A 17,411-nucleotide genomic window follows, 5' to 3' on the forward strand; every position below is an offset into this window, starting at 1 on the left:
AGGATGGTTATATTTATGCAGGATCAACAGAAAGCAAGCTCTTGGCTGGTCACCATGACTCTCAACTATACTGCTGAGAGAGAAACCCAGAGTTACCAGGCAGGGGAAAGGATCCTGGCAAATAATAGTGTTTGTACTTCTAGCATTTTGCTCTGGAAGCATGTGTGTATAGTAGGTGAAAGCAGATTAAAAAAAAAAAAAAAATTCCCAGGGAAGCCCTGAAGAAAGGTGGAAATGTTGAATGTAATTTTAACAGATTAAGATGGGGAAGGACTGCAAAGTATAGTGGTTAGGGGAAAACCTGGCTTGGAAACTTTAAATCCAGATTGTTACGTACTGTGCAACCTTGGAGAATCACCTCCTCTAATTCAAGGAGTCTGTTTCCTTCTTTAAAAACTGGTGAGATACTTGCTTCATGGGTGACCAAAATAATAATTAATTAAATACTGGTGAGAGCAGCAGTGTACTCTCCTTAATTTATTATGAGGCTTAAACAAGGTAACCCAAGGGAAGGGCCCAGCACCCAGAACATGCACTATTACTCACCAGTTTGCCTTGGCACATCATACCCTAATGTCATCTGCTAACATTTACAGAGTATTTACGTGTGGGGCACAGTGCTGAGCTCTGCGTTTCTAGAATTAAGTCAAGGCTTAGATTGAGCCAGCCTTAAATTTGGGAGTTAGTACTGTTCCAGAGATTGTGAAGATCAGTAGAAAGTGCCTCCCATGAGGGGTTTAAGACAGTGCCTGGCATATACAAAGTACTCAAGAAAAGGCAGACTCTGCCATCAAGGGCAAGCCCCATTTGCCGTGGGAACAATGGGGAGGGTGGGCAGGCTGACCTGAATCTGTTTTTCCCCTCCCCATTGAGTCATATGCTTTGCTGCCTGCTCTTAGCATTCCTGGTCAATCCCTAGCCTATACCAGGTACCTGGCTCTTCCAAAACAACCATGGAAGGAAGCAGCTCAAGAGCTTGAAGGTTAAGGTACTTAAAACAGAGAAAACTAGTCAGGAGGAGCAGCTGAAAGTCAAAGGGGCTTGTGGGTTCTGGGAATGTTATTTCTTGATCTGGATGCTCTGATAGTTACACGGATGAATTCACTTTGAGAGATTTCAACAACTTCTACAATTAAAACTGCGCACATTTCTGTTATAATTCAAACATTTTAAAAACAGGAACCACCCCTCTCCATCATCTAAAGCATAAAGCAGTCTTTCCCAAAGGGGTGCCACAACTGGGTCACAGGTCCACCAGGTCGGTCACCTGTGGCAGCACGCAGGCTTGTCGGCTGACCCCAGGAGCAGCACAAATACCATCACTGTTTGGTTAAGATTGGTAGGCACTACCTCAAGAGCCAGGAACAATATCCTCCTTAATCATGCACCAAATGAACAGTATCCTCAATCGCAAGTTTATTTCAAGGTTGTTTTTCCACCCAAGATCCATTTTATTCACTTGATTTTTAATTACTTTTATCTGCAACAAGAAGAGAGTGCACAAACATTTAAGGGTCAACACCCCTAGATCGCTCTTTACAAAACTGAGTATTAGCCTGACATCATTCTATATCTTACTCTTCACTGAGAATTAAATGCCTAGAATATCCCTTTCTCTGCCCTAACTTCCTTTCCCCATAAGCAATGGATCAAAAACCTAAAATAAATTTCTATCACTTATCAAGTCAATGGATACAATACAGACTTTATGCTGGTTTTCTCTTTGAAAGTTTATTGTTTTCTTTTTTAAAAAAAAAAACCCTACACCTTTTATATTTTACATTCACCTCTTGGAATATTTAATGGTACCCGGTAACGACGTTATAAAAAAGACTACCAGCTGCTTGAAATGGCTGCAAATTTACCATGTTCTGGCATTAAAGTGATTTCAACTCTTTGGAAAAATTGGTGTAACAGTAAGCACTGAGATTTCAAATTCCCAGATGAGAAACAAAAAAAAAATTTAATCAAGAGGAAATTTATTTAGTAAAAATTCAAGGCTAAAGAAATGTTAGAAGGAAGCCAAAACCAAAAAACTGTAAAAAATACAATCCTCTCTCCAGAATTAGGTTAAAAAATACAGTCAACCCCACTTTAAACCCCATATTTCTTAGAAAAGCCACCCAGTCCTGAACACAGGGTCTCATACACAAATACATGTAGCTTGATTTGCAGATCAGCCTCTGGGATCGATCTTACACTGGCCCCAGTTAGAAGTTCAAAAAGAAAAATTAGGTAGTCAGACATCTATAAATACTAGTATCCGCATGAATGAAAACACCCTGGCTTTGCTACGGCTACAGAAATCCATCTGGAAATTATTCAAGAGCACATGGTTCAGGGAAAATGGGGTAGGCAGAGCATGGGGAAAGGGGAACACACAAAACCTCCAAGCAGAGATAAAATGAATATTGGAACACACCCGCAGCAAATACTGTACACAGACTTGAGGCAGATGCCTCTAACACAACACATACACAGGTTCTTGATCAGAATGGTCTGGACCAACCTTTTTCAAAGTAATCACTTGCAGGATACAGTTTAAACTTGGAAATTCATCTGGTGCCCTGGGGTCTAGTGAGAGACAAAGATCTTTTGGAATAATGGCCACCCAGGCTAGAAGCTAACCTCCTCCTTATCTAGAAACCTCAAAGTGTGTTTTCCCCTTTAGTTAGGCTTCTGCCCACCAGAGAAGTAACCCCATTTACTAACAGGAAGGCTGCTTCTGTTCCTGGTCACCAATGAGGCCTGTCAGAACAGTTCAACTGCTGATTTTTCACCTCTGGGGTGACAAAGAAAAGATTAAGTCCTCTGGGATTAGAAATGTAATTTACTCTGCTGATTCTCAAATGGACTTCTCATCTGCCCCCATTTTCACTAGGCCCAATTAAGGGTTGTGAGGACACCGAGAAGGCAGTAGTGGAGTCGAGACTACGACTAAGGGCACCCTCAATACCTTCAAAAGTCAGAGAGGAGAGAAGGCAAAAGTGCCCATACCCTGGTCTTCAAATAAATAGTTGCTTCACAAAAGTACAGAGGTCCCACCAGAGGAGGCCAGAAAAAGAGGCAACTTGTTGCTGCTTCAATGCAGAACCCCAGTGGTTATCAATACAATCCTCAACAATAAAAACAAACTTTGGTATACCGTTTAGGACAAAACACATGATCACTGAAAAACCCCACCTTCAATGGAAAAATACATGAAATACATCTAATTTCCATCACACGGCACTACATGAAAACCAACAGCTGCATGATATGCGACGTGACATACACATCGTATGTGTAACAGTTGAAGAGAGGGAAGTCCTGTCTCACCACCAAGGCTAACAAACAAGAACAGGTGAAGCCTGTGTTTACAATGGGCTGGGTTCACTGTAGTAAACATCATAGCAGTCGGGGGGTGGAGGGCAGAGAAGAAACACAGAACCCCAGGCAACTTTTGATAATAGCGTCATTTATCCTGTTTTCTAAACAAGACTCCAACACCAGAAAAAAAAAAAAAGAGGAAAAAACAGATAAATTAAAACAAAAATCTATCTGTATAAGTCTTTACTTGTACAAGTCTGTAAGGTTTGGTCTCTGTAGAGCCAGAACTTCAGAGAAGGTGATTTAATTGTCATCACAGCCCCCCAACTTGCTACGGGGTATGTACATCAAGAGACAACATGAAGAGAATCACTTGAGACCAAATGAATTACTTACAAAGAAAGATTTCCGAGAATGTGTAAGTTCTACTGATTGCCCATAGAGACGCTAACAGTTGCTCTAACCCCCAAATGTTTAAACATCTCAAGATGGCAACACGAGTTATAGAAAACCCCAACACTCATCACCCAATGAATCATTTCTCCAATCATGAGAATGAGGGAAGGATGTAGGAAAGGCTGTTTCATCAGGACTCATTAGGGAGGTTGTCAGTCCAAAGGCAGCCACAGCAGAGCTTTCCTTGTCTTCAACCTGGGCCAAATGAAGCTGTGAGTGCTCAGGAACTAACAACAAAGTTCTCCGCAGGTTTGGAATGGCCAACGTACAAAAATGGCATCAGCCACAAGAGTGAAACTTGAATCGTGCATGAGGGTCTACAGATCACTGATTATTACACTATCAAACTCACCTCCCACCCATAAGAGATTACCCAGATAATCAGCCTGTGGCACCTACTACTACTGCCAACTTGGGAACAAGGGAGAGGAAGGAATTCCAAATGAAAACTTCTGAAATGTTCTAGCTTAAGCTAGAACAAATGTTTGAATAAATCACCTGCATTAAATAACATTTAAAATATGGTACCTTCAGCACATTATAAATAAGAAATGTCCCCTCCCCAAACCCCATTTACTTCAGTGCACATAGTCAGTCTCCCAGGCAAGGTTTTCCATCACTCAGCCAGTGGAATGGATGGCGTGCGCCAGATGTCACACAAAGCATTTATTTCTCCGAGAAGGCTGAGAGCCAGGAGAATTCATCTCCTTCTGCTAGGACCTCTGCCCCAAGCTTCTGGGGAAATAGTGAATTGGGCTCAATGGGGAAAGTAGCTACATGATCCACTAATCGGATTCAAAACATGAAAATGCACTGGAGAGTGTATCCCTTCCTGCTCTTCTCCATGATAGAGAGACCTAAAGATACTTAATAGAAACAGCTGTCTCTTCAAACTCAGAGGTTTTCAAAAACAAGTATAAGCAAAAAATAAAGAAATAAAAGGAAAGTAAATCAAACCCCCAATACTCCTGAAAGTAAAATAGTCTCCTGGTGACCGATCTCTGGAAGAAGTTGAGGCAGAAAAGACTGACAAAGTTGGAAGTGACCGGCCATAAAAGTGTCCTAAGGAATCCACGACAGTGCTCTCCATTTCCAAGGCTGAGTAGCTATTCCCAGGAAGTTAATATTTTTCTATTAAGAAGAAAACAAAACAAAACAAAAAAAAATAAAACCCACTCCAGAAAAAGGGTCAAGAGAAGAGCACTGCAGAAAGTCAAGCAGCTGAGCGTCGGCGGATCACAAAGAGCCCGCGCTGAAGCTGGCCCAGGTAGATCCTCATCTTGGTGCTGTCACTTGTCTTCCTCACCCAGATCTGCAGGGGAGAGGAAAGGGAACAAGATGAGAAGTTCAATACAGAACAGCAAATCTCCCACACCATCAAAATATCGGCACGAGTGAGACGCAGGCAGAAAGCTGGTAGCCTCTTGTTGGAATAAACTGTCTCAACTTGTGAGGACTTCATAAGCACCTCTGACCTCGGGCCATCTAAAGACATGCCTCTGAGAACAGGCATCAGCCTTGAACTCACTTCTCGGCCATCTCTCTCACACCTGTGATTACAAAAATGGAAAGCAATGCAACCTTGGGTTCCATTTCTGCCTTGATCTTAAAGACGCTTTTAAATTTGGTTTGATTACTGCGTTATCAACACTCGAGACATCTTTTCATAAACACAAACTTTCAATCAAATTTGGAAGTATTTTCCTTGCCCCAAAGGACTTCCACATTATATAACCTCTGGTTTCCTGGCAATGAAGGCTAATGATTGTGCAGAAAAAGGGGGAAAAAATACCAACAATAGAAAAAATGCCCACTAATGAGCTAAGGCCCAATTAGGATCATGAGAAGGTTGAAGCACTTCTGAGAGTCCTTCCCTCCTCACCATATCCCTCTCCCCCAGACAGTATCAGATTACAGTGCATTTTACAGGGCAGATGCATTCTTCCATTGAATTGAGAATGAACTCTTGCAACAGGGGGACTGCCAGGGCTGACAAGTGCACTCAATAAGGGGCATCCTAAAGCCATGGGTGAGAAGGGGAGCTGCTGCCAGTCACCTGACCCCCTGAGCCAGGGTTACTGAGCTCTGTGTGCCAGACACTGTGCTGATAAGGCTGAGCTTTTTCACCCGCAAGACACCCTATGAAATAACTACTATCATTGGCCCCATTTTAAAGAAGAGGAAACCAAAGCTCAGCAAGGCTGAGTCACTTATCACGATGTGAATTCTGATGTCTGACATCAAAGCCCCTGGCTCTTCTCCACCAAAGCAGTCTCTGGCTTCTTCTTGCCTGTTTTTCTGTAACATGCAATTAAATGGAGCCAAAAGCACAGTTTTTTGAAAGGTCTGCATCTCACCCAAATATACAAGTTTACAGATTTATCTCCTCCTTCCTGGACTCAACTTTCAGGTTTTAAAAAAGCTTATTCTCAGTTTCATCTCAATTTCTTTAATGTGATTATTGAGCAGTAGAGACTTTAAAGTCAAATGCACTGGCTTAAAAATTTAAAAAGTTAAAGCCCTCACATGAAACTAGGCCTCCAAGGGACCCTGCATATCATTTTAAACCAAAAACTGATCCCAAGAAAAGCTAACTCAGGGAGTCATCAACACACTCAGAGCTACCCACCAAACCTGCTTGGAGTCGAGCTATGCTAAAGCCAAGTAGCTCCAGTATCACCCAGAATGTGATCTGAAAAATGAGCTGGAACACTTCCAAGAAATGAGAACGGTTTCGCCATTGCCAGAGTTGCATATCTTCAGTGCACTGAAGCTTCTTCCTTCCAGGAGACATGTTTCAGTGTCACCATTTCTTTGTCAGATCTCACTGACACTCTATTATGTCAAGACGTGACAATATTCGGCAGAGAGAGAGAAAAACAATCTAACTTGCATTTCTATTTTTCTGAAAAATCTTGAGGTATCACAGAGGAGAATAATGCACTGGTTCTGAAGTTAGGGTCAGGTACTAGAAGGCCACAGGGGCTTGCAGAACAACCCAGCCAGCCAGGAGCAAATGCTTATCATGAAATCGTGACACCTCTTGGCTGAGGAACAGGTCTCTCTATTAGCTTCCCTGTTCTGGTTCTGACTTGGCTTGAGGGAACTCACACAGATCCTCAGCCCAGAGAAGAATGGCATTCATTTATCTAGAAGGCTCTCCCTAACTTCTAAGTAAACAATCATTTTGTAAACTAGTCACATTTCGGGGCATTTTCAATTCAGGAAGCTGGAAGAATAGAAGAGGCTTAAGTTATTTCATAATCCAGTTTCACGAGATTTACTGTGCACTGGCACAAATAAGTTACAGAGGGTAGACACATAAAAATCAATTTCTTTGCAGATATTTGTGGACTGATAAAAGATCAAGCCAATCCAGCTATTAAAGTTTTTAACTTTTTTTAACTAACAATATAAGTTACACACTGCAGACATACTCCTCATGAAGGGCCACTTGGAGAACTCAGAGGGCAGTCACATCATCCTCAGGTGTAACCCTCTGAGTTGACTTTAAAACCAGACCCCATCCTGCAGGAGTGTCTCGAGGAGACCAAAAACCAAGGGCATGAGCCTGGCAACTTGTTTTGAGGCACAATAGGACATCTCAGCTAGGAAAGATGGCAGGCAAGTGGCGTGTGGGTCATTTCAGGTCAGCACTCATTTAGTGAGCACTTACTGGGTGCCCGACGCCTCACTTAATCTTCACAGCAAGGAACAAATCTACTGGTGTGTGTGAAAGCTCTAACGAAACAAAACCAAGACGGAGTGTGCTCCACAGGCAAGCTCCATTCGCAGTACATGGCTACCTTAAAAAGCAGCAGGAGTTGGCCGGGCGCGGCGGCTCACATCTGTAATCCCAGCACTTTGGGAGGCTTAGCCGGGTGGATCACGAGGTCAGGGGTTCAAGACCAGCCTGACCAACACAGTGAAACCCCATCTCCACTTCAAAAAAAATACAAGTTAGCCGGGCGCGGTGGTGGGTGCCTGTACTCCCAGCTACTCAGGAGGCTGAGGCAGGAGAATCACTTGAACCTGGGAGGTGGAGGTTGCAGTGAGCCAAGATAGCGCCACTGTACTCCAGCCTAGGCAACAGAACGAGACTCTGCCTCAAAAACAATAAAAATTAAAATAAAGAAGCAGGAGTTGAATGTACAGACACCAACTTGCTTTTTGTTCTTTCCTGGAATCTAGCTCTGTGGTTCCCAAATCAGTGGCTGTACAGGGAGTTCACAAACATCCTATGGAATAGACAAACCTGCATACATTGTAGTCAAGCAAATGTAAGGGCTTTTCAAGGATGATTTTGACAATGTGCAATTTCTGCCTGACTTTATTTCTGCCTGACTTTAGAATCTAACCCACATAGAAGACGTGACCCCACTGTACTTCCTTGGTGGCACTTTCATTTCAGGTGTGTCCTATCAACACTTCGCAGTACACGTTTTGCTTTCTTAAAGGTGAGGAAGTGTGGTTCCCACCTCATTGGCTCCTACAGAACTGATCACGCAGCTCAGTTTCTGGTTGTCCTTTGACTCCAGATAGATGGCCTGGCTCTTGTGGTACCTGACAAAAACAAGGCACATATTTTTAAAAAGGGAAGGACAGAGAGAGAAAGTGAAAGCCAAACAAAACGAAAACACCATCACAACAAAAATTATAATTAAACAAATCTTAATAATTTACATTTGAGGACTAGCCTGGATTTCCAATGAAGGTTAATTTAAAGGCTTCCATCCTTAGATGAGAAGACCACCTAATCTTCTTTGGGATCTACAGCTTACACTCCTTGGTCCCTCTATGGAGGGGAAAAAAGAGGCTGAGGAAAGGGGTTGGAAAACTATGTATTTTTCCCTTTTTTTGGACTCTATGACCCAGTACAAAAAGTAAATTAAAATTTTTTAAATAAAAACTCTGTTCCCTCTTTCTGGCCCCACCCCAGGACACTGAAGAAGGCTTGATAGACAAAACAAATAAATAGGCTTAAGCAACTGTTATTTATTTTCTATTTGTCCAAGTCAGTCACCAACAAGAAGGAGGGCTGACTTCAACCCTTTAGTCACTCATTCAAAAATACTCATTAGGCACTTACTGTGTACCACTGACTATGCTGGTGGTTGGGGCAGACAGTGAGAGAAGCCACACGGTCTCCACTATCACAGAGCTTCCAATACACTGGGGGTCAAGAACATTCAATAACCACACCTGGCAGGAGCTAATCAGGCAAAGTTCCAAGTGTCTATACCAAAGGGTATTTAATTTGGACATTTGGGAAAGCTGCTCTGAATAATGTAGATAAGACAAACACTCCCAACTCCTGCATCTACTGTCGACCTATAGCGTAGGGCCACTTCTAATTTCTACATGTTCAGGGACAAGGTCAAGGACGAAAGTGAAGCTGCTGGGGGCCAAAGCCCAGATGGACAACAGCAGCTGCCACAGGATGAAGGAGTCCCTGCTGGATTACAAGACTTGGAAATATTAGCGGAGCTGCAGCTAGCAACTCCCGCCTGGGCCACCCCCACATCGGTTAATAACATAAACTTTGGTTCATTTTGGCTGCAAAGATCTGGCTAACCAGACCCATAAACTCGTGTAAATTCAGCAAAACGCATCTCCCAGCAAAGTATGATGGCTTATTCTGTTTTGCTGGTATAACAAAATAACCTACTGCCAAGACATCACAGTACAGGATGCACTTCACTCCCATAATGAACTTTTTCCAGTCTAGGGTCTCAATTCTCTTTAACCTGCTACTTATGAACTGAAAACTCAGGTTTTCAGGTCAATGTACTTTCTGAAAATACTGTTAAAAGAAACAGAACTTTAGGCCGGGCACAGTGGCTCATGCCTTTAATCCCAGCACTTTGGGAGGCTGAGGCGAGCAGATCACCGGAGATCTGGAGTTTGACACCAGCCTGGCCAACATGGGGAAACCCCATCTCTACTAAAAACATGAAAATTAGCCAGGCGTGGTGGCAGGCACTTGTAATCCCAGCTACTCAGGAGGCTGAGGCAGGAGAATCGCTTGACCCCGGGAGGCAGAGGTTGCAGTGAGCCAAGATCATGCCACTGCACTCCAGCCTGAGCAACAGAGCAAGATTCCATCTTAAAAAAAAAGAGGGCCGGGTGCAGTGGCTCAAGCCTGTGATCCCAGCACTTTGGGAGGCCGAGACGGGCGGATCACGAGGTCAGGAGATCGAGACCATCCTGGCTAACACGGTGAAACCCCGTCTCTACTAAAAATACAAAAAAAAAAAACTAGCCTGGCGAGGTGGCGGGTACCTGTAGTCCCAGCTACTCAGGAGGCTGAGGCAGGAGAATGGCATGAAGCCGGGAGGCGGAGCTTGCAGTGAGCTAAGATCCGGCCACTGCACTCCAGCCTGGGCGACAGAGCAAGACTCTGTCTCAAAAAAAAAAAAAAGAATTTTAAATTCAATTAGAACAGCAAGAATGGTTTAAATGCAAGTTTTAAAGTTGCTTTCGGCTCTATATTAGTTGGTAAACTGGCAGGGGACCTTCATTATGCTAAACATGTACTATCACAAGGTCTGAACTGTACAATGCCTAAGAAAAAGCTAAGTTAATACTAACACTCTAACACTTCCCCTGATTTCTCTCTCACATCTGAGTTTGCTCTCCTATGTAAATAGTCATGTCTTGAGTAATGGTTAAAATAAAAATACAGAGGGAGAATACTCACAGTTATTCTAAAGGGACTACAAGTTATTAAAGAGATAAAGACACAAAACAAAATGTAACTACCCTCAAGTCATTCTGATACAACTTTCTAAACACTTTAATAAAGAAAGGTCATGGATGTGGTGTAGAATATTACGAGTGTGGAAACATGCTCAATATGCTGCTAACAAAAAACAAAACTATGTCCACTATGTTCCTGTGTTTCTGATAAAACATACACGTTACAGCTGGGTGCAGTGGCTCATGCCAGTAATCCCAGCACTTTGGGAGGCCGAGGTGGGTGGATCACTTGAGGTCAGGAGTTCAAGACCAGCCTGACCAACATGGTGAAACCCTCGTCTCTACTAAAATTACAAAAATTAGCCAGCACAGTGTGGGTGCCTGTAATCCCAGGTACTCGGGAGGCTGAAGCACAAAAATTGCATGAACCCAGGAGGCAGGGACTGCAGTGAGCTGAGATCATGCCACTGCACTCCAGCCTGGGTGAAAGAATGAGACTTTGTCTCAAAAAAAAAAAAAAAATCTGGCCAGGTATGGTGGTTCATATGGTGGCTCACACTTGTAATCCTAGTACTTTGGGAGGCCGAGGTGGGCAGATTGCCTGAGCTCAGGGGTTGGACACCAGCCTGGGCAACAAGGTGAAACCCCATCTCTACTAAAATACAAAAAATTGGCCAGGTGCGGTAGCTTACGCCTGTAATCCCAGCACTTTGGGAGGCCGAGGCGGGCAGATGATGAGGCCAAGAGATTCAGACCATCCTGGCGAACATGGTGAAACCCCGTCTCTACTAAAAATACAAAAATTAGCTGGGCATGGTGGCACGCACCTGTAGTCCCAGCTACTTGGGAGGCTGAGGGAGAGAACAGCTTGAACCCGGGAGGTGGAGGTTGCAGTGAGATAGCACCACTGCACTCCAGCTTGACGACAGAGCAAGACTGTCTCAAAAAAATATAAATAAATAAGTAAAATACAAAAAATTAGCCGGGCATAGTGGCGTGCGCCTGTAGTCCCAGCTACTTCGGAAGCTGAGGTAAGAATCACTTGAACCCGGGAGGCGGAGTCTGCAGTGAGCCAAGATTGCACCACTGTACTCCAGCCTGGGCGACAGAGCGAGACTCTGTCTCCAAAAAAAAAAAAAAAAAAAAAAAACACATATACATGTTACATGTGTATCTGTGTATCATATCCTCACAGAGACCTTTTGAAGTAAAGAGCTGACTCTGGAAGGCTAGTCCAACAATTCTCATGAGATGCATTGTATTTTCCTTCAGTTGTACCTTGAACCCAAACCCAACACATTTAACTGACTTAAAAGTGAACACCCGGAGTAAATGATGCAAGCTGGTCTATTACCTCTGAGAAGTGGTCTGGAACTTGGGAATGTGGCCACCTCCCAGATCCGCCTCCTCTGGAATCACTGAACAGTGGTGGCCTGAATGTCCACCATTGGTCTCCATTTGCTCCAAAGTAGAGGTGGCCAACATGCTTCCCAAAGCAGCCAACTTCCAAACCAACTGATTTCCAGGTCCCCGCTGAACCACAGTCTCTGTGACCTTCAAGGGATCCTCATGCACTACACGATGTCTTGGGGAACCACTATCCCTAGATATCAAATCTATTAGATTATTTGAATTCTCTGAAAAGTCCTTAGATAATAAAGTGTGCAGGGCTCATACCTGTAATCCCAGCACTTTGGGAGGCTGAGGCAGGAGGATCACTTCAGCTCAGGAGTTTGAGGATAGCCTGGGCAACATAGCGAGACCTCATCTCTACTAAAAATCAAAAAAATATTAGCCAGGCATGGTAATGGAGGACTGTAGTCCCAGCTACTCGGGAGGCCAAAGCAGGAAGATCGCTTGAGCCAGGGGGATCAAGGCTCCAGTGAGCTATAATCACACCACTGCACGCCAGCCTGGGGGACAGTGAGACCCTGTCTCAAAAAAATAAAAAATAAAGTGTTCATGCGGGGGGATTTTAAAGATGAAACCAAAAAGTACGTGACAACCTTAACATACAAATTTACTTTTTAATTTCTAACGAAAAATCAAAGGGGGGAAGAAATTTAAAAATACGTTTAGATATAAAATGTGCTGTGACACAACATCAATAGGGTAGTAAAATGTGCTTTTTTTTTTTTTTTTTGGCCAATTAACCTGTTTTACAAGCTGGAACTCAGCTGCTGAAAAAAGATATTTAAATAGCCTCAAAGAATAAGCCCCAAATGTCAAACTGACTTTATTACTTTGTTACTAATGGAAATTCTGACCTGGGAATCTCTACAATTAAGTTCTTAAAGCTTTGAACCACTACTATTAAACCCAACAAAACTAGAAATTACCACTACTGTACTATTTTCGAAAAGCAATTTCTTAAGAAGGTGGGCACAAAAGTGGGGCAAGGAGGTAGGAAAAATAATTTAATTTTCTATCCTACTGAGAAATCCTGGTATTAACACTTTATTTCCCCAATAAGTGAGTCCATGTTACAGAACCTCAAGGAGTCCCAATTCTTCTATTAAATATTCACTGTTAAGTCTTTTGTGTCAACCGAAGGCTGGAGGGGAAAATGCACTTGGGCAAGCGGATAGCTTCGTTTCTGACTCACAGGCAGCCCCTGATTTAAATGAGGAGAGAAAAACAGAAGTCCACCCGTACCATCAATTAGTTATTTTCAAATACTTACTTTTTCACAGTATTTTTTGAGAGGTCATTAGTCCAAATCAAAATGTGAGGGAAACTTACATAGCATGATATAGAATGCCTTAAAAGCAGTATAAGACCAAGGCAAAGGGGCCGGGCGCGGTGGCTCAAGCCTGTAATCCCAGCACTTTGGGAGGCCGAGACGGGCGGATCACGAGGTCAGGAGATCGAGACCATCCTGGCTAACACGGTGAAACCCCGTCTCTACTAAAAATACAAAAAACTAGCCGGGCGAGGTGGCGGGCGCCTGTGGTCCCAGTTACTCGGGAGGCTGAGGCAGGAGAATGGCGTGAACCCGGGAGGCGGAGCTTGCAGTGAGCTGAGATCCGGCCACTGCACTCCAGACCGGGCGACAGAGCAAGACTCCGTCTCAAAAAAAAAAAAAAAAAAAAAGACCAAGGCAAAGGGAAAATCCTTCTTTCAAAATGAAAGGGAGCTTGGCAAGTATTCACACCAAGATGCGATGCCTGAATCCCATTTGTTTTGCTGAAGTCATTTAAAACTCAGCAAGACATCTTCTGCCAAAAATATGGCTGCACCAAAATACTCCACACGCCTGGAAAGAGCATAAAGCAACGTAGCTGATCTCTCAGCCACAGGCCACGTCTGCCGAAGAAAGAAAAACAAAACCTCCAAACTGATACAAAAGCCAAACATGAGTCTGGTGAGATGGGAGAGGCTGGCTCTGCACCAGTGAGCAGCTCAGCCAGTATTCCCAGGAACACTCTTCAATTGTCACTGGGGAAGAGAGAGAACCACCTTCAACAACTGCATTATGATCTCTGACTGCCAAGGCCAAAAATGAAAAGTATACGGAAGAGAGAAGAAAACAACACTCTCACAGTATATTTAACAAGAGAATAAGCAATTTCAATTTCACTGAAGAAGTAAAATGCATCCAGTGACATTATTTTCTACGTTGCTGCTGCTGATGTAAGAAAGATGGTGAAAATTCCTTCAAAATGCTTAGTTCTAACACATCAAATCTGACCATTTTGTTTACATTAGGAAACACCGGACACTGTGGATCCTTTCTTTAAAAAAACAAGAATTTTATTTTACTGCATTTTCACCCTCAAGACATGTCTCATCAAGTCTGAGGATTAAGCTTAGAAGGAGGAAGATTCAAAGCAACACAATTAACAAAATGAACATGACTGGAAATATCACATGGCTTTAAGACTCATAGATCCGTAAAAATGTTAGTGATAAATCTCATCATTTTCAAAGATGGTTCTTATGTGTGGGCTTGATCTTTAAAGGTTATTTGGTTTTCATTATTAGAAACATTTTTCATCTCATTTTGCCCTTCTCGGTGTTAAGCTGTTAGAGCCTGCCACCTAGTGGCGATGTGTTCTGAGACATAATGTTAAGATACAACACAAACCGACCTTTCTGAAGAAGGCCAAAGAAAACCAAATCAGAGGGGAAGAAGTCATTAAGACCAGCCTTAGCGATAAAGTGAGCCTCCAGCATCTACTGGGTAATTAACTCACTGCAACTTAGTAGGTGGAAATGATTTCTTTCAGGCATGACAAGAACCCGAAGCATTTTTGACAAGTACAATGTTATCAAGTAACCAACCTAATACAATGCTAGGTTTTTTTAAGAATTCAAAATAAATATTACCCCAATTTTGGAACTTTTGGTTAGATACTGAAACTCAAAGGGTCATTATACAGCCATTATAAATGATAATTACAGACACCTTATAGTAACCCAGAAAAACATTCTCAGCATAACCAAACGGAAAGGCAAAGCAAACCATATGTCCACTATGACTTAAAATGAATAGAGAGTATGCCTGCATATGGACAAAGAATAAAAAGAAATATAGCAGAATGAAAAGACCTGAGAAATGATGACAGTATCCATTTCATACCTAGCAGAAAGTGTTAATACAGAAGAAATGTTTGTTGAACGAACAAAAGTATGAGCTTTCAAGGTTCTTCCATACTGTTTTGCCATTACCTTTCCAATGAAAAATGCTAGGTGGTCTGAAGGTTTCAAAGAGTCTTCAGTGTAAACTAGGAATGCAGCAGGACACGGTGGCTTATGCCTGTAACCCCAGCACTTTGGGAGGCCGAGGCAGTCAGATCATGTGAGGTCAGGAGTTCGAGACCAACCCGGCCAACATGGTGAAACCTCGTCTCTACTAAAAATACAAAAATTAGCTGGGCGTGGTGGCGGGTGCCTGCAATCCCAGCTACTCGGGAGGTTGAGGCAGGAGAATCGCTTGAACAGGGAAGGTGGAGGTTGCAGTGAGCTGAGATCACACCACTGCACTCCAGCCTAGCGACAGAGCAAGACTCCATCTCAAAAAACAAAAAAACAAACTAGGAATATTTTAGGATACAGCTCCCCCAAGCAAGTATCCTTGATCACTTCTGCAGCAGGACCATGTAAGAAAAAAGGGTATGTGGCATCAAAACACATCTAATAACATCTTAGAAATTCACAGTGTACATTAGCATATCACAGGACCCAAAGGGTGCTACAAGGGAGAAACCCACTTATCTTAATTAACATGATCATCCCCCAAACCGATATGACCACAAAATCCTTTAATCCGAAGAGCACCTACTAACTTTAGCACACAGGGGCAGAGTTAAGAGGGGTCACAGGGGGACATATACCCCAGCCCCAGTTGGCAGGGGCGCCATACAAGATAGCAGCCTGCAAATTCTAGTACAGAGACAGCAGAATGGAGAAGGAAGGGGAGCAGAACATGGTTTTGGGAAACACTGCTTTCAAAGATCTACCAGAAGTATTGGTTAAATGACTGCTAATACATTTTTTAATGGGTTTCTACTTTTAGTACTATGTAAGTCTAACAGCAGCCATGCTCTGAAATAACTACAACAGCCCCAGCCCTCTTTCCAAGTGGTTCGTATGAGACTTTTACAAGTAGTCCAGGTTTTCCTATAACATACCATCTTTTGTCATAGTACAGTTTGCCATCTTCTATCCGAGCTTCAAACCTCTGGGCTGGAGATTCCGCGGGTGTCGCAGGCAAGTGCTCAGGAGAGGATGGAGATGCTGGAGGAAACCAACACATCCATGACTAAGAATGTAACCAACACATGCGAGTCTACCAGTTAACATGCTTTAATTGAAACACTATCAGAATGTGGTAATAATCATCATTGAGCCCTTACAGTAATAATGCATAGGAATTCAGCAAAATTATTGTATATTCCATGTAAACTTGATCATCAAAGCAACCCTGGGAAGTAGGCAAGGCACAGATTAACCTCATCAAACGGAAGAGACACCCAGGCTTCAGAAAGATTAAGGTCAAATGCACAAATATGTAAGATCACTTAGAGTAGGACGAAAGCCCTGGTGATCAAAGGGCAAGTATGACGAAAATCTCTTAAAAATACAATAATTTTCAGCAGGGTGCAGTGGCGCACGCCTATAATCCCAGCACTTTGGGAGGCCGAGGTAGGTGGACCACGAGGTCAACAGATGAGACCATCCTGGCCAACATGGTGAAACCCCGTCTCTAGTAAAAACACAAAAATCAGCCAGGCATGGTGGCGCACGCCTGTAGTCCCAGCTACTCGGGAGGCTGAGGCAGGAGAATCACTTGAACCTGGGAGTCGGAAGCTGCAGTAAGCAGAGATCATGCCACTGCACTCCAGCCTGGCGACAGAGTGAGACTCCGTAATCCAAAACAGGAATCATTTCAAGAACGACTAAATTTACACACTCACACAACTCCCTCACCCCCTCCCCATCATGCATGCCTCAGAAGGTCAGGACGTCTCTGTGGACCGCAGAGGCCCCCAGGAAGACATTATCCAGAAAAAGAACACTCTTGTTTTTCTTCCACAAGACTCAGGAAGTAGAGGGATGTGTGAGTAATCACGGTGCTTTAAACAAAAAAAGATGTCACCAATTCAGCATTCTAGTTGGCAACTAGCACTGATGATCTCAAGTGCTGTTCTGGAAGGAACAACTATGAATACTGAGCTGGTTGGTCTCTTCTATGAACTGCGAGTCAGAGCAGCCTTCGAATGCCTTACCAGAGTCAGGCCATGAAAAGCCACTGGAGCAGAACTGCCTAGGACTTGGCTTTAGAAAGCCAGTAATACTTAAAATCCTGGTTTCATTTTCAAAAATGGATGTGTACTTAAATCTTATGCCTGATGCCTACACAGAAGGAAACCTTTACCAGCCAATCAAATGTCTCTTTTACAATAAACCCTAAGAAAAAAATAAAAATAACAAAGCGGAGGTTA

The 17,411-nt window shown here is 43.2% G+C and overlaps 1 protein-coding gene across 1 annotated transcript in view; it reads right to left on the reverse strand.

Annotated features, from left to right (window-relative positions):
- Window positions 1-1,394: 1,394 nt before the first annotated feature.
- The window catches only part of SUDS3 (SDS3 homolog, SIN3A corepressor complex component), a 44,233-nt gene continuing 28,216 nt past the window's right edge, over window positions 1,395-17,411 (reverse strand). Inside the window, exons 10-12 of the mRNA XM_033220435.1 lie at window positions 16,098-16,203; window positions 8,244-8,328; window positions 1,395-5,077 (exon numbers count right to left, since the gene is read on the reverse strand). Coding sequence (XP_033076326.1) covers window positions 4,979-5,077; window positions 8,244-8,328; window positions 16,098-16,203 — 290 coding nt within the window. The 3' untranslated portion in view covers window positions 1,395-4,978. The remainder of the gene's footprint in view (window positions 5,078-8,243; window positions 8,329-16,097; window positions 16,204-17,411) is intronic.

Source organism: Trachypithecus francoisi, unplaced genomic scaffold (genome assembly GCF_009764315.1).
Source record: "Trachypithecus francoisi isolate TF-2019V2 unplaced genomic scaffold, Tfra_2.0 Lachesis_group11, whole genome shotgun sequence".
NCBI lineage: Eukaryota > Metazoa > Chordata > Mammalia > Primates > Cercopithecidae > Trachypithecus > Trachypithecus francoisi.